The following is a 23,314-nucleotide window of genomic DNA, read 5'->3' on the forward strand; positions in this document are numbered from 1 at the left end:
TGATCTACTTTCTCCAGCAGTTCAACGCATTCTGGTTGCCTCTCATAAAGCTTCCACTACAAAACTCTACAGGAGTAAATGGAAACGCTTTGTATACTGGGCATCTAGCCAACACTTGGACCCCCTGGTAGCTCCTTTACATAAAGTTCTAGAATTTCTATCTCTCCTCTTTCACAAAGGAGCCTCTACTTTCACACTAAGAGTACAGTTGGCGGCCATATCCAACTTCCATGTTGGTGAGGACGGTTCTCCCATTATGTCCCACAGGCTTTGTAAGGCTTTTATGAAAGGAACCTTCCATCTTCGGCCGCCCGTCAGAGACCCTTTATTCCCATGGAATTTAAATTTATTATGGTCACAACTCATGTTGCCACCCTTTGAACCAGCCTCGTCTTGCCTCCTGAAGTTCTTGTCGTGGAAGACACTTTTTGTCGTAGCTGTTACTTCAGCTCGAAGAGTATCAGAGCTGCAAGCACCATCAGTCAGACCACCTTACTTAATTTTCCACCCAGATAGTCTCCTTGCGAACAAATCCGTCTTTCCTTCCTAAGGTATGTTCTGTCACGAATATTAACCAGTCCATAGAACTCCCTACCTTTTTCAAGAACCATACTAGCAAGTTGGAGTATATGCTGCACAAGTTGGATGTCCACAGACAGCTAAGATTTTATTTGGATAAGACTAAAGGTTACAGGAAAACAGATCAGCTTTTTGTCACGTTTGCAGACAATAAAAAGGGCATGGCAGTTACAAAACGTACATTATCTAAATGGCTTACTGATTGTATAGCTTTTGTATATTCTAAGTCAAATCAGGCCTTGCCTGCCAAACCTAAGGGCCACTCTACCAGATCCGTTTCCACTTCTTTGGCTCATGCAGCTCGTCTGCCTTTGGACACGATTTGTGCAGCAGCCACGTGGTCTAAACCACATACTTTCATCGCTCATTATAGGGTTGACAAAGCCTCCAAAGACAGGACATCTTTTGGTTCCACTGTGCTTAGGAACGTTCTTCCATGAGTCACTTGGCGTGACGGAGCTAGGGACGCTACCCGTGTGTAAGAACAAACGGCGAGATTGAACACTCTCACATAAAGAAGTTATGTTCTTACCATAACGTTCCATGTGGAGTGTTCATCTCGCCTTTGTTCTTACATTCCCTCCCTTCCCTCCCTCACGTGTTTGGAAGAACGGGTAGGACTAGAGTCTGGTCGAAATGTCTTAACCCCTTCCAGGTATATTGCTTCTTGCCTCATGGGGGTATACTTCACTACCCTTAGTTAATTTGTTAAGTGAGAGAGTGTCTCTGGGTTCTGTGGCAGTGTGTAGCCCTAGCACCTGAGGTTTTTGGTTATTGGTCTGGTTTACTCACAAACTAGATCTGAGTAATGGCAGGGAGGATTGTGGGATATAGTCTGGTCTCGAGCTTCTCTGAGATGCAGAGGTTTGCTATGCGGCCGACTCGGAGCCGAGGATCGGCTCCGAACCCGTGTGTAAGAACAAAGGCGAGATGAACACTCCACATGGAACGTTATGGTAAGAACATAACTTCTTTTTTCTTCCCAAGGTCTGTTCAGAAGCTAACTTAAATCAGTCCACTGAGCTTCCAACCTTCTTCAGGCACCATACCAACAGACTGGAATATATGTTGCACAAACTTGATGTACACAGACAACTGAGGTTCTATCTAGATAGAACGAAAGATTTCAGACAATCGGATCAACTTTTCGTCTCTCACACAGAAAATAAGAAAGGTTTTGCAGTATCAAAAATCACATTGTCTAAGTGGCTCTCTGACTGCATCAAATCCATTTATACCTCTACTAGTCAGCCATTAGAATCTAACGTCAAGGCCCACTCGACACGAGCTGTTTTTACGTCATTAGCTCATGCAGCTCGATTACCCTTAGATACCATCTGTGCAGCTGCCACGTGGTCAAAACCTCACACGTTTATCACTCATTATAAAGTGGATAGGACCTCCAGGGACAGGGCTACCTTTGGTTCCACTGTGCTCAGAAATGTTCTTCCGTGAGCCACCCAGGATCAGGGTGCTTGGGACGCTACCCACGTGTAAGAACAAAATGGCGAGATAGAATAACTTCACATAAAAAAGTTATGTCCTTACCATAATACACTCAAGTGTACCAGCCTTTGATAGCAATTTAGTCGAAAACAAAGCATTTACTGCATTTTTTTCTGTCTGTTTGCAAAAAAAAAACAAAAAAAATTTCTCCTTTCCTAAACTTTCCTAGCTAGTTGTTCCAGTGATCAGATTGCTGATCCCTGGGCTTTGTATTTGGTTTCTGTGTTCCTCCATTTTCTTGTGTGGCCAGAGGTAGTTTCTTTACTCACCAGTGGGAGTGGGAAGTACTGAGCTGCTTGTTTGTCCTCAGAGGAGTGGTTAGAAGCAGCAACTAGTAATTTGTCGGCCATTTTGGGTCATTTCCTGTTTTTTCCAGCCCCCTGCTATAAAGCACGCGTTAGCGTGCTTTAGAGCAGCTGCTACCGTTGCACACTAGGCCGGTTAATCAGATTTAAACTATTAGGGCTACCTAAAGTCCACTCTTCAAATTTTCCATTAAAACTACCTTCCTCAAAGTATACTACTGTTCTATTTAGTGTATCCTACAACTATAAATTATCTCTACTTGACTCCCAAGTAGACTATTCTCTATCTGTATAGCAAAGCACTTGCTCCTACAGTACTTATCACCTCGATACAGCACTCTTGTTATAGAAAGTACCCCAAAAAAGCAAACCCCATTTCTCGGTCACCCACATCCCCCATTACCTTTTCTTAAGTTTTTCTGTCTATTCCTTCTAGCATGTCGAGGGATCAGTTGCTAATGTCCTCTCCTGCTCAGCTGGTGAACCTGGGAATATTGAGGCAATGTTACAATTGCCTCATGTACACAGACAACCCTCTCCTCCTCCCACAAAACACAAATACATGCGAGAGATGCAACTATACGGCCAAACTGGAGGCTGAGCTCTCTCAACATAGGACTGGCATGACCAGACAGGAGGAGAAGGTAACCACACACACTATAGACCCAGTCTCACATAATACCATCACAACCTCAAATCATACACATAAACACACAAAGACATACTGAGGCTCTGATCAAATTCTACCAAAACAGCAGAGGCCACCAAAGCAGACACTCAAACAACTACCACCTCAGAACACAACACCTGCAACACATAGACCACACAGTCAGAGTGTCAAGCAGTCACAGCCCTTAAGGCCAAACACAATGCCAGACACACTAGTCATTGGTGACTCCATAGTCAGACACACTGACGTCCCGCTCACCAGACTGAGTAAGGAGAAGGTCACAGTAAGCTGCCTGTCGGGTGCTAGAATCCGCCACATAACGCATGCACTCAGGTCTCTCAACAGCAGGTACAAGTACGACTCAATCATTGTCCACGCTGGTGTTAACGACCTGAGACGTACCTCCTTGGACTACATGAAAAGAGACATAGAGGAGCTCTCTGATTATGTAGCCCAAGCAGGTATGACCCTGACCTTGAGCAGTATCCTACCTTCACCAAGAATGATGCCACAATACAGAGATAAGATGATCAGCTTTAACAATTGGCTTAAACTCTGGTGTCATTCAAAGGGGATCAAATGTCTGTCTGCCTGGGATGACATGCTGGACAAGCCACGCTGCTTCGCAAGGGACGGCTTGCACTTGTCACCCCTGGGATTCCGGATTTTGGCAAAGGCTCTTGCCACCCCATAGTGCCTTTTTTAGGCAAGGCTCAAATTCTAAACCTACCACCCTAGAACAAAACAAAGAAAAAAAACTAAGGGTAATGCTCAATGCCAGAAGTCCCAACCTCAAGATGCACGCACTCGAGGCCCTTCTCAGTATGGAGAACATCGATGTCTGTGCTGTGACAGAAACCTGGTTCAAGGCTCCTGAGAGCACCCCAGCACTATCAGGTTTTACCTCATATCATGCGTTCCGGCCCCAAAACCCGGACAATACCAAGAAAGGAGGAGGGGTATCCATATTCATCAAGGACACCCACACCTCAAGACTGGTGGCATCGCACGATGCATCGGAAACCATCCAGGTGCAATTAACCATAGGCAAGATTGCTCTGCAATTTGTAGCATGTTACAGGCCACCCTCACAAACTCAGGAACCTCATATGGCCTTCCTGAAAACACTGGAGGGGATAAATGCATCTCCGAACACCATCATACTAGGTGACTTCAACTACCCTAATATAGACTGGGAACACTACTCAAGCCCAAACACTCTAGCCCAAAAGTTCCTGGAATTCATAAACTCAAATGCCATGGAACAACTAGTCACCATCCCCACAAGAGGAGAAAACATACTTGATCTCATCATCACGAACATGGGAGCACAATGTTCAACGCCGGAAGTATACCCCTCACTGGTGAGATCTGATCACAAACTAATCTCGCTGGAGGTCCTCATCCCGCCCCCACCCGAAATGAAAAAGACCACAGTAAAGAACTTCTCGAAAGCCGATTTCACACTTCTAAAGACTAGTGTGGTCTCCTTTAAGGCCCCTGAGCCGGCGGTTAACATTACTCAAACCGCTGAATCACTTACAAATGCCTTCTACCAGCACCTGCAGGGCTGCATGGATCAGGCAATCCCAAGCAAAACAAAGACTCTTTGTACCAAAGGCAAGCGTCCAGTCTGGTGGACCCCAGCCATAAACAAACTCTACAACAAAAGGAGAAAGCTACTACAAGATAGAGCAAAATCCTTAAAAGGTAAGACACCGCTGATCACTATAAGTAAAAAGCTAAGAGCTCTCATAAAATCATCCAAAGCTAATTTTGAGAAAAAATAGCTAAGGACTCTAAAGACAACCATAAGGCATTCTTTAGCTATGTCAGAAACCTAGGCGGAAACTCCCAGATATGCTCAGAATTAGTTCAAAATGATGTGAAGATTACTGATCCTACAGACATTGCCAACATACTGGCTGACAGGTTCAGTGCAAACTTCTCCCCTCCCCTAAAGGAGAGATATCTATACCAAATGATTGTAGCCCCCCCAAACATCTCTAACGCCCAGGTGAGAACTGCTCTCTCCAAGGCAAAGAACACAGCATCCATGGGACCTGATGGTGTCCCCGGCTGTGTGCTCCATGAACTCAACGAGGAATTAAACCCACAGTTAGGACAGCTGTTTAATCTTAGTCTCACCTCCGGATACACCCAGGAGTGGCGCAGCGACTGTGGTCCCACTCCACAAAGGCGGTGCCTCCACCGACCCTGGAAATTATCGTCCCATTAGCTTGACAAGCCTTATCTGCAAAGCCATGGAGAGGATCATAATGGATCTCATAAATAAAGACATAGGGAACTTGCAGACTTTGGATCCAACCCAGTTTGGCTTTGTCAAAGGCAGATCATGCCTTTTAAACTTGGTTGACTTTTTCAAACAGTCACCAAGGCCATTGACGAGGAAAGGCAGTCCATACAGCCTACCTAGACCTGGCGAAGGCTTTTGATACAATACCTCACTCGGGTATCATTGAAAAACTCATCAACTTAAATGTAAACCCATACATTACAAGATGGGTTGCAAACTGGCTGAGCGACAGAACCCACAGGGTCAGAGTTGCTGGCGCCATGTCAGACTCAAAGCCTGTCACAAGTGGTGTCCCACAGGGCTTAGTCCTGGGCCCACTCTTGTTTGGCATCTACTTTTCTGAAGTACAAGCAAACACAGGAGGGTTATGGCTGACAAAGTTTGCAGATGACTGCAAACTGGGCGCCGTAGTTGAAAACACATCCAACACAGATATCCTTCAGAAGGGTCTCACAGAAACTGATAACTGGTGCCAGAGCCATGGCCTAAAGTTAAATGCCAAGAAATGCATAGTCATACCCTTCGGGAAAATAAGGTTACCCCTAGCTACCATATAGGTGGCAATCCCCTGAACACAGAAGAAGTTATTAGGGACCTGGGAACCCAGGTTGACAGTAGCCTTTCATTCGACACTCATATTGCTAAAGTAGTTAGGAAGACCTTCTACATTGCCCACCTTATCATGAAGGGATTCACATCTAGATCAAGGGAAGTCATAGTCTCCCTATACTCATCACTCATCAGACCAATGATCGAGTACAATGCCCCATTCGGAATGTATCTGACCCGACACTTGCAGCAGCTGGAGAGGCCCCAAAAGTTCCTCACCAAAAGGATAAAGGGTCTCAAAAATCTGTCTTATGCTGCCCGACTGAAAGAACTCCAGTTATATTCAGTTGCTTACCGCTTGCTCAGAGGTGACCTATGCCTGACATACAAGGCCATGTCAAACCCAGATTTGATGAACATGCTTCATCTCAAAAAATCTAGATCCCTCAGAGCCGCAAGGGCGGGAGACTTAAACCTCAACACGGTTATTAATAGGACGTGCTGGAGGGATAGATTCATCACCCAAAGACTCCCTATGCTGTGGAACAAAATCCCGGTTTATGTGAGGCAGAGCACCTCGCTGGCCTTGTTCAAGAGGAATCTTGACCAATGGATGGGAGATCGCAGATACACCCCAGGGGTTACCTCAGTGTCACTGCTCGACAGAGGCACAGTAAAATAATGGGCATAGTTTCTCCAAACTAAAGGGGTGGCGTAAGCCACAAAACTATGGGCTAGGCTTATAAATGCCCTCGGGCAGATAGCCTAGTATGAACCTATGAACCTATAACATTCCATGTGAGTTGTTCATCTCACCTTTTTGTTCTTACATTCCCGCCCACCTTCCCCCTCCAGTCGAGCAGGATCGTTGCCTTGGTAGATTGGTCAAGTTGTCAGTCTGTATTGCATATTCTGTTTTTCCTATCTACAGTCTTTTAGCTACCTTCATAGGTAGACACTATAGTTTCATTTCTTCCTGTAGGCTGTCTTGGTTGCAGCATACTGGATCTGGGGATTCACAGCAGAGCATCATGAGATATACACTAGGTCTCGAGCTTCTCTGAGAGTTTGAAAGCGGCCGATTCGGAGCCTAGGGATCGGCTCCGACCCACGTGCAAGAATAAAAAGGCGGGATGAACAACTCACATGGAACGTTATGGTAAGGACATAACTTCTTTTTCTGTTAATCCACCTAATAAGGAGTCTTGAACGATGGGCAGATACGAGAAGCATATCTTCTCTTCAGTGGAATTTACTCTTAGATCGCTGAATTACCTTACACACTTCACAAGGCTTCATAGAGATCTCCTTAAGGAGTTAGGAGATTCTCTACAAGGTACATCTACTGAGGGAGTCCCTGATGAGGTGTCTGCCTAGTTGTCCACCTTGAACTCTATTGTCAACTCGTCCATGAGGCTTATCTCGTATGCAGCCGATGGAGCAAGTAGAGCAGCGGGTTCAGGAGTCTCTCTAAGGCGTTATTCCTGGATGCGTTTGTGTAATTTTGCGCGGATCCGTTCGTCTACCTTTACCAATGCCCCCTTCGACAGGCCCTCATTGTTTGGACCCAAGGTAAAGGACACTCTCACCTGGTGCGAGCAAGAAGGAAAAACAGTCTCTGCCGTGGGAGTATGTTTTACTGTCCCCTCTAGACCATATCCAAAGGGTCAGAGCGGCGGTAAAATGTGGTTCAAGAAGTCCCAGAGGTTTTTCCAGGATGCACAGGGTGACTCCTCCGTCAGAGGAGGAGGAGGTAATGGTAGATGTTGCCCTAGAGGCAGGGGCGGACCGCAAAACCAGGGAGGCTGTGATTCCTTTCGGGGCCGGCCTTACCCGCGCTCCTGATGTGGGGCCCGACTGTGCTTCTCTGGGGCTGGTCGGAGGTCACATTTCTTTGTATCCAGAAGCCTGGCTAAGTATCACTCAAGACAAAGGTTATGTCATACCCTTTTCTCTTCCACATTTTGTTCCCAGGAGGATCCCGGATGTTCCACCCAATCACAGGGATCAGGCAGCTGTGGAGGTCAACAAGTTGCTGACAAAAAGAGTCATCCAAACCGTCCCAGGAGACCAAATAGGATCCGGAACTTACTCCAGATTCTTTAGTGCCAAAACGTACAGGAGACTGGAGGCCCATCTTGGACCTCAGCAGATTGAAAGAATCAGTAAAGAAGGACAAGTTCCGGATGGTGACATTGCAGTCTATACACCCATTATTAGGGAAAGACAATTAGATGTGCTCAATTGATCTCCAAGACGTCTACTATCACATAAAAATGGACAGGATGTCGAAGAGTCCACTACGCTTACGGCTGGGAGCCAGTCATTACCAGTTTCGTGCTCTGCCCTTTGGTCTCATCACAACCCCCAGGGTGTTCACCAAGTGTGTGGCAGTAGTGACAGCTCACCTGAAACGTTGAGGATTCCAGGTGTTTCCGTATCTGGACTGGCTCTTTACAGCCCCCACCAGGAATCTACTACTTCACATTAGGGACGCTACCATTCAGCTTTGTGCCCAGTTGGGAATTTCTATAAATTGGGAAAAATCTGCCTTATTGCCCTCTCAGTCTGTGATTGTTATAGGTGCAGAGATGGACACAGTAGATGTGTTGGCTCGTCTACCTGTAGAAAGGGCACAGAATCTGGTTCTTCAAATTCAGTGTCTTCTCCTCCAATGAAAGGTCAAGGCCAAGACTATTCTGCAGCTTCTAGGGACCATGGCTTCCACCACATTACTAGTGCCGCTAGCCAGACTACACATGAGGGTTCTTCAGTGGCTGCTGTCATCCCAATGGTCTTTTCAGCACCTACCATTATCTCGTCACATACTGCTGACAGACTCTTGCAAGAAGGACCTCATTTGGTGGACTCTACCCAGTCAGTTAACCACGGGCACTGTGACCACGGATACCTCACAGGGTGGGGGGTCATTATCTAGGCAGGACTGTCCAATGCACATGGCAAGATCACAAGGCTCACCTGCGTATCAACGTTCTAGAGATGAGGGCGGTGCTCCTGGCGTTGCAAGCACTTTGCGACCTTCTCCCTCTGGGGACTGTTGCAATACAGTCAGACAACATGTCAGTAGTATTGGAATATCAACAAACAGGGCAGAACCAGATCATACCCACTCTGTCGATAGACCATTCGAGTTTGGAAATGGGCGATATCTTCCCAGCGTTTTCTGGTGGCAGTGCAAATTCCAGGGACAACCAACGTGATAGCCGACACGCTCAGCTGGTCAATCCTGATGCCTCACGAGTGGTCTCTGAAACAGGAAATAGCGGAGCAGATTTTTCACAGATGGGGACAGCCTTGCTGCGATCTCTTTGCCAGCCCAATCAATGGTAAATGCAGCAGCTACTTCTCCCTCATCTCCCCTCCGGGGGGAGTCACCGAGAGACGCACTTGTTCATGATTGGCCCCTGGGTCTCCTTTATGCTTTTCCTCCCTTTCCTCTCATACCCAAGGTTATTCAGAAGGCAAAACAGCTGGGAAGCAAACTGATCCTCATTGCTCCTTACTGGCCTCATCAGATTTGGTTCCCCTTTCTCGGGCCTCTTCTCCTAGACGATCCTTGGATTCTGGACCCAGTTCCAGATCTCTTGACTCGCATGTCAGGCTCGCTTCATCCCTCCTTACACACCCTCAATTTGACAGCTTGGCTGCTCCAGTTCCATCCCTAGTCAGGCTTCACGACTTCTCACCCTTCGTGACTCGTATCCTTACGTCCTCTCATAAACCCTCCACTAGGAGACTATATTCCAGTAAATGGAGGAGATTCTCTATCTGGGTGGAGAAAAAGAATGTTGACCCTTATACCGCCTCCATTCCAGTGGTTTTGGAATTCCTGTCTGAGCTTTTCCACCAGGGATCTGCGGCTGCCACTATCAGGGTTCAGTTGGCAGTGATTTCAAATTTTCATCTAGGCATACAAGATTCTAATCTGATGTCACATAGGCTGTGCAAAACCTTCCTTAAAGGTGCCACCTTGTTAAGACCCCCATTTCAAGAACCTGTTGCTTCATGGGATTTAAATTTTGTATTATCCAAATTGACGTCTCCACCCTTTGTGCCTTCTCATTCATCCCCTTTGAAATTCATGTCTTGGAAGACTTTGCGTTTGGTTGGCTATCACATCGGCCAGACTGGTTTAGAGTTAAAAGCTTTGTTTGTAAAACCCCCTTACCTGATTTTTCACAAAGACAGAGTATCTCTTCGTACTAATCCTTCCTTTGTCCCCAAGGTCTGTTCCCATGCCACTTTGAATCAATCCATAGAACTTCCGATGTTCTTCCCAAATCATTCCAACGCAGCAGAATACAGGTTTCATCAGTTGGATGTCCATAGACAGTTACGTTTTTAATTGCACAGGATTAAGGAATTCAGGAAATCAGATCAGTTATTTATTTCCTTTTCCGAATCCCGGTCAGTTTTACCAGTTTCCAAAGTGACACACTCAGATTGGATTTCTAGCTGTATAGCTTACGTTTACACCTCTGAGGGTAGACCTTTACCTTTCAAAATCAAGGCTCATTCTACAAGATCTCGGTCTATCTCTGCAGACTTTCAAGCCAGGGTCCAACTTGATAATATTTGTGCAGCAGCAACTTGGGCTACCCCTCACACATTTATTACTTGTTACAAATTGGATTTAACCTCCAAGGGTAGAGCATCCTTTGGTTCCACGGTACTCGGGAGTATCTTTTCTTGAGCCACCCAAGAATAAGGTGCGAGAGACGCTGTCCCATATGTAAGAATGAAGGCGAGATAGGACTACAGAACATAAAGAAGTTATATACTCACCATAACTTTCCATGTTTGTAGTCCGTCTTGCCCTTCATTCTTACAAACCCACCCTCCTACCCCCATCCTGGAAGTACCTGGAGACAGAAAAATATTGTTATCATTATTATCTGGAGACCTTTTAGTTTTGCCTTCTTTCTGTATGTTTGTTATTATTTTTCCTAGTTAGCAGCAAACAAGATCTGGAGATTGTACTGGTGCACCATGGGATACCTACCTAACCACAAGCCAACTAGAAGTCTTCCAGCTTGTAAATAGGCCGAGTCGGAGCCGAGGATCGTCTTCAATCCCATATGTAAGAATGAAGGGCGAGATAGACTACAAACATGGAACGTTATGGTGAGTACGTAACTTCTTTTTTCATCAAATACCTTTGTTTTAAACGTTTTCCGTAGTTCATTAACCTTTTGTGCCTTCCACTTGCTTAATAATGTGGTCTGTGCCCTTGTAATACCCCGTTTTGTCTTTTTTACCAAATAAACAGTTTGTGCTACTTCTCATTGCCTTTGATTTTTTTTCTGGCTCTTTTCGTGCTCGTTTTTCTTAGTTTTACCTTTACTGTCATCTCTGCACCTTATGGCTCTGAATGTTATTCTCTGCCATCCTGGTTCTGACACCATGTCGCTCTCCTACTTTGGACACAATAAGAGTTTTTGTGTATTCTGTTGAAGCAGCTTTATTATATACAAACACAGCCGCAGTGGTGCAGCAGTTAGCGTTGCCACCTCACAGCAAGAGGTTCTCCCGTAGAGTCTGCATGTCCTCCCTGTGGTCAAGTGACGTATAAAGACATGCAGGTAGGTACGTGTGTGAATGTGTGTGCCTTCTTTGAAGGTTGGGCATCGGGCTGGCAACTTGGCACTGTAAAAATCCACTGCCAATCATTAGCGGACCGTTGATCTGCTGTGATGACCCCTAACTGGGGAAAGCCGAAAGACAATTATAATTATATCACTATAGAAGTTTATAAACTTTAACTTAAGTAACTTGTATATAAACTAACAACTGTGATCATGCATGCTCACTCTCTGGCTGCTCGTTCAAAATGGCACTAGGGATTGCATGTGTCTGAAATTTGTATGTGCATGTGCAGTCTTTAACATGCTTCTTAAAGACACAGCACACATCACATACACTCTGTACAACTACTGACTACATTCAGCACACAGTTTGGTAGATAGATATCTCAGAATGCCTTTTGGAATAAATGATGCCAGTGAAGTCTTTCAGTGTGCAGTGGAGCAAATTTTTTCAGGCTGTCAATATATTATAATAGTAGATGATTTACTAGTTGGAGGCAGTTGTGAAGCAGAGCATGGCAGAAACCTCAGGAAAGTTCTGGAAAGAGTACGTGAAGTGAATCTAATGCTCTATCCTCTGAAGTGTAAATTCAGGCTACCAGACGTAACTTGTGTAGTTCATTTATTTACCAGTTCAGGTTTACGACCAGATCCTTCCAAACAAACAGCTGTTCTTGAGATACCAGCTTCAGACAATGTCCAAGCCTTGCAGCATTTTCATGGTATGGTTAACTATTTGGGCAAGTTCATACCAGACTTCAGTAAGTTATCAGCACCCTTAAGAGAGCTGACGCATAAAAATGTTATCTGATAATGGTTGGAACAATACCAGAGAACATTTGATGACCTGAAACAGAAAATTGCCAGTCCACCTATGTTAAGGTACTGTACTATAATGTCCGTAAACCAGTAATTCTTTCCTGTGATGCTTCAAAGTTCGGTCTTGGTGCAGTTATTCTTCAAGAGGGCAGACCTGTAGCCTATGCGTCTAGAACTCTTACCTAAACTGAGATGCAGTATGCTCAAATTGAGAAGGAACTTTTACCAATTGTGCTTGCATGTTTGAAGTTCCAAAATTATATTTATGGCCGAGTTATCTAGATTGAGAGTGATCATCAACCTCTAGTCACTATTTTAAAGAAGTCTTTGCACACAGTTCCAGCAAGGCTACAAAGAATGACGTTCAGATTACAAAAGTACAACTTCAAAATGGTCGTATGAAAGGCAGACTTCTTTATCTGGCTCTGGCTGATACCTTATCCAGACTGCCCAGAAATACCACAGAAAAGCTTGATGCAGACTTTGATGTCATGTAACTGCGTAATTTTTCTACCACAAGACTTGATGAGCTAGATCATACAGAGACTGATCTAATTTTTCAAAAGGTCAACCACTTCATTAATGTTGGATGGCCGTCAAAGCAGTCTTGTGTATCAACAGAAGTGCAACCTTATTTTCCTTACAGAGATGAGATGTTGATGGAAGATGGTATCATTTTCAAAGGTCCTAAAGTTGTTGTTCCTACTTCTTTACAACTTGAGTACGTCCAAATTTTGCGTTGTGGCCACCCAGGTTCCCAAGCTATCAAAAGAAGGGTGAGAGGACCAGTATTTTGGCCTTCTCTGTCAAAAGATATTGATAAAGTACTTTTATCTTGTTCAGTATGCAGTAGTACTAAACTGCATTTGCAAAAAGAGCCACTTCAGCTAAACCAGATTCCTGAACTACCTTGGCCGACAGTAGCCACTGACATATTCGAGTGGAACAGTCAACATTACTTAGTGTTGGTAGACTCTTATTCAGATTGGTTTGAGATTGATCTGCTACCTAACCTAACATCCAGTACTGTCATTGCCAAGCTGAAACGCCATTTCTCAGTCCATGATAGTCCAACAAAGTTATTTCTGTCAACGGTGCCCAGTTTACCAGCCAGCTGTTTCAGAAATTTGCAAAACAGTGGGACTTTATTCATGTTACCAGTAGTCCTGAGCACCCACAAACAGTCTAGCTGAGCATGCAGTACAAAGTGCAAAGCAATTACTAGAGAGGTCAAAGCGTGACAATAACAAAGTTTTCTTGAATTTGCTTACTCTCGGAAATATACCCTGTGACAATTTACTTGGCTCACTTGCTCAGAAACTTCTGTGTAGGCAAATCAGAACAACCTTGCCTATCAGTTCCAGTTTGTTCGTGCCTAATGCTAAAAACATCAGAGCAATCAAAGCCCAACTGTTCAAGTGTTCATTTCAGAAGTCCAACTATGATAAAATGAGCAGATTTCTTCATCCATCGAAAGAAGGAGAGATAGGGAGGATGCAAACGATGAAAGGGTTTGATCGAATTGTCAAGTGAGAGGTATGTGTGCCGAGCTGAGATCTATCTTAGTGGAATCTGAGGGTATAGAATACAGAAGAAATTGCAGGCATCTTCTTCGGTGTCTGAATTGATATCGCAGTGTCGTACCTGTGATACAGATTCTAGGTCTTGGAGCAATACAGGCAATGTCCTGATGTCCCTGAAGCCAAACATTCATTAAAGACGGTCCCTGTTGCTAAACCCAGTTCTAGTTTTTGTCACATGATCAGGTCGTATTTCCAGACCTAGTGTAAAAGGCACAGCAACCTGGACATGGTTGTTTCATCTGTAATTAGTTCTGTATAATTGCATGTCAGTGATTGTTGTCATTATTACTGTGCATGACTTATTTCTCAGAGGGAAGATGTAGAACAGAGCATTTCCAAGTGAGGGCACGTGCATATAAATCGAGAGCACATGCAGGCAGCAGTGCCATTTTGAGTGAACAGCCAAAGTGTTAACATGTATAAATGCGGTAGTCAGCTTGTTTATAAGCTTAAGTTACTAAGCCTCAATCCTGATGTGTTTGTATGTAATAAAGTTGCTTGAACCGAACCTACAACTGTTCGTCTGTTTTATCCTGACCGGACGAGCGACACATACTATCGGTATTTTATGTATATAGCTATATAGTCATGTGTGTATATGTATATGTGAAACTTGTGATATGGGTGTACTACCAGATTGCTTTAGACATGTGAGTGGTCCATTGCCAATGATAGGACTTACTGCCAGGGTTTTTAACAGCATGTGGTGTGCATGTCTGGAATGTGTCCTTGGAGATCAACTGTGTAATAATGTGGCCATTGGTGTATGCCATTACCAAGTCTGATTTCCTGTTCAGGAGGACACTCCCTTTGGGAGCACCATTTTTCAGTGCATTCGGTCTTGTAGTATGCTTTTTGGCATGGATTCCACCTACCCCTTCCCCTTCTGGTTCCAGCTCGGGTTTTGCACTTTTTTAGTGCATTGCTTAGAATTTTACGCAAGTTTTGCATTCACTACCAACAGCCTTGAAATAACTGATCTTTGAATATTTTTTAAGATGGCTCTTGGCAGGTGGGTACTTTATTCCTTAATTTTGTCCCCCTTATTTGGGATGTTCAGATATGATGTGGCAACAGGACTTCCTATAGGTATGTTTTCCAGGTTTATAATTTTATTTTTGTAAGTGTAACAATCTGTTTCTTCTGGACTTGTTTTTTGGGAGAGTGACTTTTAATTGTGGTAAGGGATGCAGTGCAAGATCTGAAGGGAGATATATAAGCATGAAATATAAGTGCTAGACTTAAGAAATGTTATGAGTAAGAGGGCACAAGAGGGATGCTGCAGATATTCCAGCCACTGCAGAATGCCTTTTCACAGATTGGCTGATATCGTGAGTATTCTAATATGAAATAAGTCTTGAAGTGTATGTTCTTTATTTCGGAACAGCTGTATTTAAAAATGTAGCACTGTATCCCTGAAGTTTGTTTCAGTGGTGATTTCTTTTTGTTTGCAGTTAGGATAAATTACGTAATGCGTTCACCTTCTTTTGGATGCTTTTCCTTTGTAGATGTCAAGCCAGCAGCTAATTTGGTACACATTTCTCAGCTTCCACCTGAGGTGATGCTGAAGATTTTCAGTTTCCTGAATCCTCAGGAGCTGTGTCAGTGCAGCCAAGTTCAGCACGGATGGTCAGAACTAGCTAGAACTGGATCACTCTGGAAACATCTTTATCCAGTCCGGTGGGCCAGAGGTGTGTTAACGCATTTTTTAAAAGAATCCTCATCGGTGTCAAAACTAAATTTTTTTGCAAAACATCATTTTGATTATTTACCTCATTTTATTTAATATGGATTGTATTTTCATGCATTTCTGTAACTGGTTTGAGTAAATGAAACATACCTAACCATTTTCACTTAGGACAGTAACGGATAAAACCTGTAGGTTGTGTAAAAGTGTAGATTGTATGCTGGGTGTAATTCATGATTACTGATTCTAGCTGAACTTAATGTCATTTCTAGATATGCTGGGTGTAATACAAGTGATGATTCTAGCTGAACTTAAGGTTATTTATTTACATTGAGTGCTGTTGCTGTACTAGTTTTATGTGAAATGAGAACAGTTCATGTAAGCAGTACTGGATGTTAGTTACTACAGTACTGCAAAAAAATTGCAAGTCTTAAGTCTGTTTTTGTGAATAAGTGGTATCTCTTGGGGAAATTTTATTATTCTAATATGCTGTAAGAAGTTACTATATAGCATGTTCACCTCTACTGTATTTTGTAAAGTCTCTTTATATGAAAACAATTTTGGCTGTCTGTAACCATTGGCTGCACTTGAAAAAGGTCCATGTGGATCAGTGGTTTATTCCAGTTAAGTACAGTCTGTGCCGATGTAAAATATACCACTGGCTTGCATGGAAGATCTACAACTGTATGGTCCTGAGATTGAACAGAAATTAAGAAATCCACTCTAGTTCCACCTTTTGAGATTGGCATATAAAAATCTTGAACAGCCAGTGAAATATGCTCCTTTCTGAAGGTAATCTTTGCTCCTGCTTATATTTAATGTAAAGTGGGTTTTTTTTTTTGTTTTAGCTCAGACTTTACATTTTTTTGCTCCAAGACTATGTGCTGACCATCACAACTCTTCCCACCATGCCACTCCAAACCACAAGGGCAGCTGTAGTGGGACCGTAATCGAGGCAGCCATCAGAGGGATTCTCCTGTACCCCTTTGTTTTCCCCATGACGTGTCCTGTACTACCACTTCATGGTTGGGAGTGCAGTGTGCATAGTTTCAGCACTTATTTTCCTAGGTGATGTGAACCCAAAAGTGACCCTCCCATTCTTGAAGCAAACAGTAAAGTTTAGCTATTCTGTATGCACTAGGGAACTGTACATAATGTACCCTTGAGCATATGTCTGTGTCCTTCCATTCCAAAAATTCAGTGGGCATTGCCCTTTCATTCATGTCCTTTCATGGTTAGCTCCTCTAGTTTTTGATGCATTATTGTATCTGTTATAGTAGTCATAGAATTGTTACATTTATCGATTGACATTTGATCATCTCCCACCAACTGTGAGAGTAGATAAAACTGACTGCCTTTGGCCATATGCAGTATTGATGGTTTGGCAATTTTCCTCAGTAGTTTCCAACTGTTCAGTACAGTAGTATTGTACAATGTTCAGTAAAACAGTTGATAGCAGAGAACAAAGCACACCTGTTTCAAAGTGGATCTGCATTTACAGATATGTACTTGCTCCTTCAGGAAACAGAAATGCAGATTTACTTTCTAGCGTATACATTTGTCTCTCCTACAGAGCCTGATGATTTCCTGACTAAATTTCAGGATGTAAAAATCTGTGCAAATACAACCCCTATGGAGTATTTTATCTTTCTGTGCATTGACTGGGGTAAACTGCTCAGGATCTGGTAAACATGCCCAAACGTTGATCAGCTATGTTAATCAAAACAACTAGGAACAAACAATATGAACTCTAATTAGGCAAGGCAGCATCCATGGTTATACCTTCTGCAGATAACACAGATAAAGACAGCCATCATCATTGTTCGTAGATTCAGAATAAATCAAAAGTAAATCATCCTTCCTATATTTTACCAGTGGCAGTGTAAATGGCATAAAGCAGGTTGGGATACTTTCTTCAGTGACTGAAATAAAGAGCATTCAGCATACTGTCAATGCGTTCTTTGTTTTGCATTTTGTGAAGGTATGCTAGTAAAATGTATGCTAGTAAAATACACAAATATACAGATAAAGTCAACAAATAACCCCTTTGGTGCATTCACAGAATTAATAGGATTTATTTATTTTTCTTATAAAATCTTCCAGCTGCAACTGAACTCTGCTTGGTCTGACAGGTTGAATACATTACTGAGTTTTTAATTGCAGAAAAGTGTTGTGAGGGAAAAATTATGAATTAAAATGTTAACAATAAACTAATTAAGCAGTTTCCCAGCTGTAGACTGTAGAAATGTGCTTTAAGAAAGAAATTGTGCAAACTTAACATTAAGCAAATGCATTTCAGTGTTATTGAAGATAAGGGGAGCCATATCTTGTTTAACCATAGACATGGTAACTTTTGCCTTGGGTAAAAGTAAAAACTCAAGTTCCAAGGAACCAAACAAGATACCTTGTAGTGTTCACTTTAGACATTGCAGCTTCACCAGTGTTCTGTGTAAAATTTTGGAGTGTGTCACAATGAAGTTTATGCAAAATGACACAGGGGACTTGTAACATTGTGGTTGTGGAAAGACTTGCAGTAGAACTTAATGATACAGGAGACCTACATCTGTGAGGTATGGCTTTTGTTAATGGGAGGGATTGACATTTGAATCTTGTGGCACACTTTTAAGTAATAGCAGCACTTGATGAATGGCTTGTTGTGCATAAAGTTCACCTTGCTGAGACATTCAGCACTGTCTGATATAAGGAAATATTTGACAAATTAAAAATTTGAATTCAAGTTAATGTGTAATTCAGAGGCTAAACACTGGATCAGATGTCTTTTTCCATCTACCTCAACCTGTGAGTTATCTAATCCGATTGGATCTGAGGCTGGCAGATCAGAATCTTCAGCTCTGAAGCAAAACCTTTCCCATAATACACTGCATGCCTGTCTCTTCAGATGATGATAGCCTTTTCCACAGTCAGGTGTGCTCCAGTGCAGCTCCGTACAGTGACTTTTGGCTTTGCCATTCTTCTGATGTCCTCCTTTCCTTTTAATGCTAGTTGTAGTTGCTTGTTTAACTGTAGCTGTGTCCGGCCTTTCTCCCCATCACCATTTTTAGTGGGTAGCCCAGATTTGGCATTAGAGCCAATCAGTTTTCTAACTTTGTTGTACCTTTACTATTTTTTAGTGTGGTTTGTGTGAACTGTAATATGACTAAGACCTCATGGGTTCAAAAAGTACCTGGACTGTGGCCACAGCTTGCCCCCTCGGGACATTCATAACAAATGTGTTTATTGCTGTGGTGTCACCCATTTGGACACCTGTTGCAAGGTTTGTGCCACATTTGAAGCCAGGGCTCTGTCTGACCATTGAGTAAAGTTAGTATTAAAGGGTTTGCTCCCTACAGTTCCTGTTGGGCATGCTCAGGCCATTTTGTCCCCTTTTCCTACCAAGAAGAGGTAAATGTAGAGGCAAATGGAGGGAAAAAGATAAGGAGAGAGACAGGAGAAAGACAGACCACAAGAAAGAGTGAAGGAAGAGAGGTTGCTAAGCATATAAATAGAAAAAGACCTTCTACTTCCACTTTTGAGGGGCAAATGTATCAGAGGGCCCCCAGGCCCTTGATAGCTTCGGCTTTTTTCTTATATCCAGAAAGAAGATCCTGCTGTCACTTATCTCCATCTCTTCTGACTCATTTGTTGGATCTGACCAAGTTACTGCACTTGGACATCCAGAATCCACTGCTGTCTGCAGCTGTAGAATCCAGTTCGATCCAGTCTCCTTTGGGGCCGTTACTGTGGACCTGGAGTTTTCTCCACAGGCCACCCCTCCTCAAGTCCAGGCTTTTTCCCTTTCAGATCTGTGAGGTTATTCACCCAAGCCTCATCCCAGCAAGCCTACTTCTATGGCTTCTTCATGAGACTGTGAGGTCCTCCCAGGAGTGTCAAGGATTCAGACTTGGATCAGCTCATGTGTACCTTCCTGAAGGCCCAGATTGACCTGGGGTCATCCTTTCACGTCGGTTCAGAGGATGGGGGGACCTATCCCCATGGTCCTAACTTCTTCTACTCCTCCACTAGCCAACCTCTTGGATACCAGTGACCTTGGTTATAAGATCCAATGTCACCTGTTCCTTTAGGGCTGAGAGCATAGCTTGCCTTCGGGATTGACTTGTGTCTTGATGCATTCAGTTCTTGTCGCCTTAGAGCCAAGTGCATACCAGAACCATAGTCTTGGAGCAATGGGTTCAGGGTAGGAGTCGATTCTGAGGTTATCAGGATCATGACTGCCCTTCAGTGCTTCAACTCTGGACAGCTCAGCTATGGTCCCAATGTCAAATCTGGCTGGGTTAGCGATTGGAGCTGGGGCGTCCCTTGGATTGGGCAAGTTCCCTTTCTAGTTGTCTACCCCCTGTCTGCTTTTGATGTCATAGAGACAGATTCATCCTGATGCCTCTCTTTCAGCTTTGCATTAATCCTGACCCCCTTTCATCTGTCTGAGGTCTGTTTCACATGAACTGCACTTGAGACAGCCCACAACAAGCACTGAGCAGCCCCAGTCCTGGGGTGCTCCTTCTGCTTCATTGCCACTCCCCCCGTGGTGCACAGGAAGCGCCAGTGAAATGGGAGCAGTTAAATTCTGTTGAAGAATATCTTGCCATAGTTTCAGACCTCTGTGAAGGGGGAAGGTGTCCCCTATCCCCCTGTGAGGATGCATACTTCGATGATGTGAAGCTGATGAGATATTTGGGGAGGGGGGTTGGAACACCAAAGCCCCTTCCCAGGAGGATTCTGTCTTTCTTGAAGCCTTTGGTGTTAGCACAGGCATGTCTTTGGTAGCACCCCTTCTGGTTGTGCTGGTTGACTTTGTGCCCTAGAGGGCTTTGAAAGAACCAGATATGGTGGAATACATTCTCCACAAACCTGACAAAATATTGGTTGCCCTCCCCCCAGGACAGGTCCTGTAGGAGCAAAAGTTTCTTAGTGGTTGTCATTGTCGCTGCAGCCACCAGGAAAGAGATTTCAGGGAACACTTCAGTCCATCTACTAAATCAGGAGTCACAGGAGCTGGTCCAGTTTGGGAAGCATGCTCACGCTTCAGCCACATTTGCCCTTCATGCTCTGAATTGCATGGCTCTTTTGTCTAGGCTGCAGAGACCTAACTTCTGAAGTTTTTAAGTTTGTGGCATCTGAACCTTCTGTAGAGTCGTGTAAGACCTTGGAGACTCAGTTGATCACTCTGCAGTCCACTTCAAACATATCCATGTACATCTCAAATGTGGTGGATAGTACAGCTTGCGAGGCAGGTACTGACATTGCTATTTACTGTCATGCCTCAGTGTGCCTTTTTAACTTCACTGACTGCTTTAAGGTGTCCTTTCTTAATGCTGCCCCCTGAGACCACTTATTTGGTCCCAGGGTTAAGGGTACTTTGACTGGGCCCACACAAGAATAGGCCCAATAATATCCATATTTATGGGGACATGATAAAATGAAGTATTTAGGAGTATGGATTAGAAATGACTTCATTGTGGCAGCTAAGGATATGTGGGAAGAGACTAAACAAAACATAATACAAAAATTGAGAAACTGGAAGCTTTGTTATATGGATAGTAAGATCAAAACAGTTAAAATGTTTTTAGTCCCTTTAGTGATGTACACAGGTCAGGCATACTTTTATCAACCAGAGGAGTAGTTGTGGATAGCTCTTAAAAAAAGTGCTAAAGGATTTTATCTGGGAGGGGAAGACAGCAAGGGTCAAGTGGGATAAGATGATTCTTCCAGTAGAACAAGGCAGACTAGGATTACGCAGTTTGCGGGTTTTTTTAGACCAACACAGTTGAGACTCTTTTATACATAGCACAAGCAGAAAACTATAATTCAAAGTGGAAAGGGATGATGAAACAGGGGGGGGGGGGAGCTCAAGAAACAAGGAGAGACTGTGATTTTAGATGCAGACTCGAGCAGAATGGCAGTAATCATACAGAATATTATATTCATAAAGTAGCAGGGAGTATTTTAAGAACTAAACCAGCACAGGAAAGGAGAAAAGAGATTCTGCCGGTAGAGATGACTGCAGTTAGGTATACAGACAATAGGCAAGAGAGGGATGGAATTTATTGGAGAAAACTGGTAAATGATCCAAGATATTGGGAGTAAATAACTAGAAAGGGAAAGGTAATAGAAAGGGAAAATGCCAATAATTTGTTTGGACTGCAGGTTAGAGATTACCTTCCCTATCAAGGATTGATTTTAGTATAGGCAAAGAGAAAATAATGGGAGAGAGGTCCTAAACAAAAGACCGTAACTTGTAAAGTTTTTAATAGACTCTAGAACAGAAGCTGCCATTAAAACCAGGAATAATTAGTAGAGCATATACAGTATTGCATGATAACTGTAAGAATCAGAGGAGCTTAGAAAGGATTGGGCAGGGAGATTGGATGCGAAATTCACAGAGACAATGGGGGATATATGTATGTCTTCTAAATATGCAACAAAGTCTAGAAGATTTAGGTTGTTTGCCTGGAAGTGTTTACATGGGTATTTTTATACCCCAAGTAGACACCAAAGAATTTTTCCTGAGGTGGATAGCAAATGTTGGACGGGGAAGAAAGAGGCAATTGAACATATTTTTTGTGAATGTAATGCATTGGCAGACTTTAAAGATTCCCTGCAGACCGCTCTGTCAGCGATCCTGGGTGTGCAGATTGGATTGACTGGGGAGATGATTTTTTTGAGCTATGGTACAGAATTGGAATTGCCTCAACATAGTAAAGCCTTGCCGAGTCTAATTATGGTGGCTGCCAAAAAAGCAATTACTAGAAAATGGAAATAGGAGTCTAAACCAACTTTACTAGAAGTAGTGAATACAGTAACAGAAATAAAACAACTGTAATTGGATTTTTAGAAAATGGAAGGAGCAAACTACATAGGAAAAATGGGAATTGTGGAAACTAGAGAAGGAATGAGGTTTGAAAGAAGGCAGGATTTGCATGAGCTGTATAATGCTTAACTGACAATGACTCGATAGATTTATAAGTGATGTATAAGGTTTACAAATATGGTTGTCTCTGTGGTGTCTGTGATGCATAATGTTTACAACTAAAGTTGTCAGTGTTTGTTTTTCATTTACGTAAAGATAAGATTGTCTATATCATGTGATAATTTAATAAAGATTTTTTTTTGTTTATTTAAAAAAAAAAAAAAAAGGTTACTTTGAAAATGAGCAAAGAGGACAAAATGCTGTTTACTGTGAGTGTGGGTATCTCCACCCTGCAGAGGACCTTCTCTAGGAACCAGAAAGCAGGCAATCAACATTTTTAGGTTCATAGATTACTAGGCTAACTGCCCTTGTGGACCATTTTAAGCCTAGCTAATTATCTCACATGAAAATCAAACCATGTACCTTGTGTCTGTAGGGTAAACAATTCTAACAATTATGCCAACCTCCTTACTTCCGTAAATTGCAGCAGTTTGCCGTGACTGCTCCAGCTGAAGGTGCCCTTCCCCCGAGCCGGAGGGGTAACTTTAATGGACGCAGCCCTAGGGCAGAGTTGACCCACAGAACCAGGGCTTTAAGGGACTATTTTCTATAAAGTATTAGTATTGTAATGCTTTGAAGAATGTGTCTGCCTCCCACTGTACCTAGAAAGGAAGGAAAAAAAAAAACTTGCCAAAGAGCCCTTGCCAACTCTTCAGCTCAGTCAGTGCCTCAGCCAATGGTGGGTGACTTTGCAGTGGCTTTTGTCAT

The 23,314-nt window shown here is 43.2% G+C and overlaps 1 protein-coding gene across 1 annotated transcript in view; it reads left to right on the forward strand.

Moving 5' to 3' along the window:
* FBXL5 (F-box and leucine rich repeat protein 5) overlaps positions 1–23,314 on the forward strand; it is a 2,105,165-nt gene that overhangs the window by 855,340 nt on the left and 1,226,511 nt on the right. Inside the window, exon 5 of the mRNA XM_044062581.1 lies at positions 15,443–15,625. Within this exon, the coding sequence (XP_043918516.1) occupies positions 15,443–15,625 (183 nt within the window). The remainder of the gene's footprint in view (positions 1–15,442; positions 15,626–23,314) is intronic.

Source organism: Protopterus annectens, chromosome 2.part1 (genome assembly GCF_019279795.1).
Source record: "Protopterus annectens isolate FY-2018-M chromosome 2.part1, PAN1.0, whole genome shotgun sequence".
NCBI lineage: Eukaryota > Metazoa > Chordata > Ceratodontiformes > Protopteridae > Protopterus > Protopterus annectens.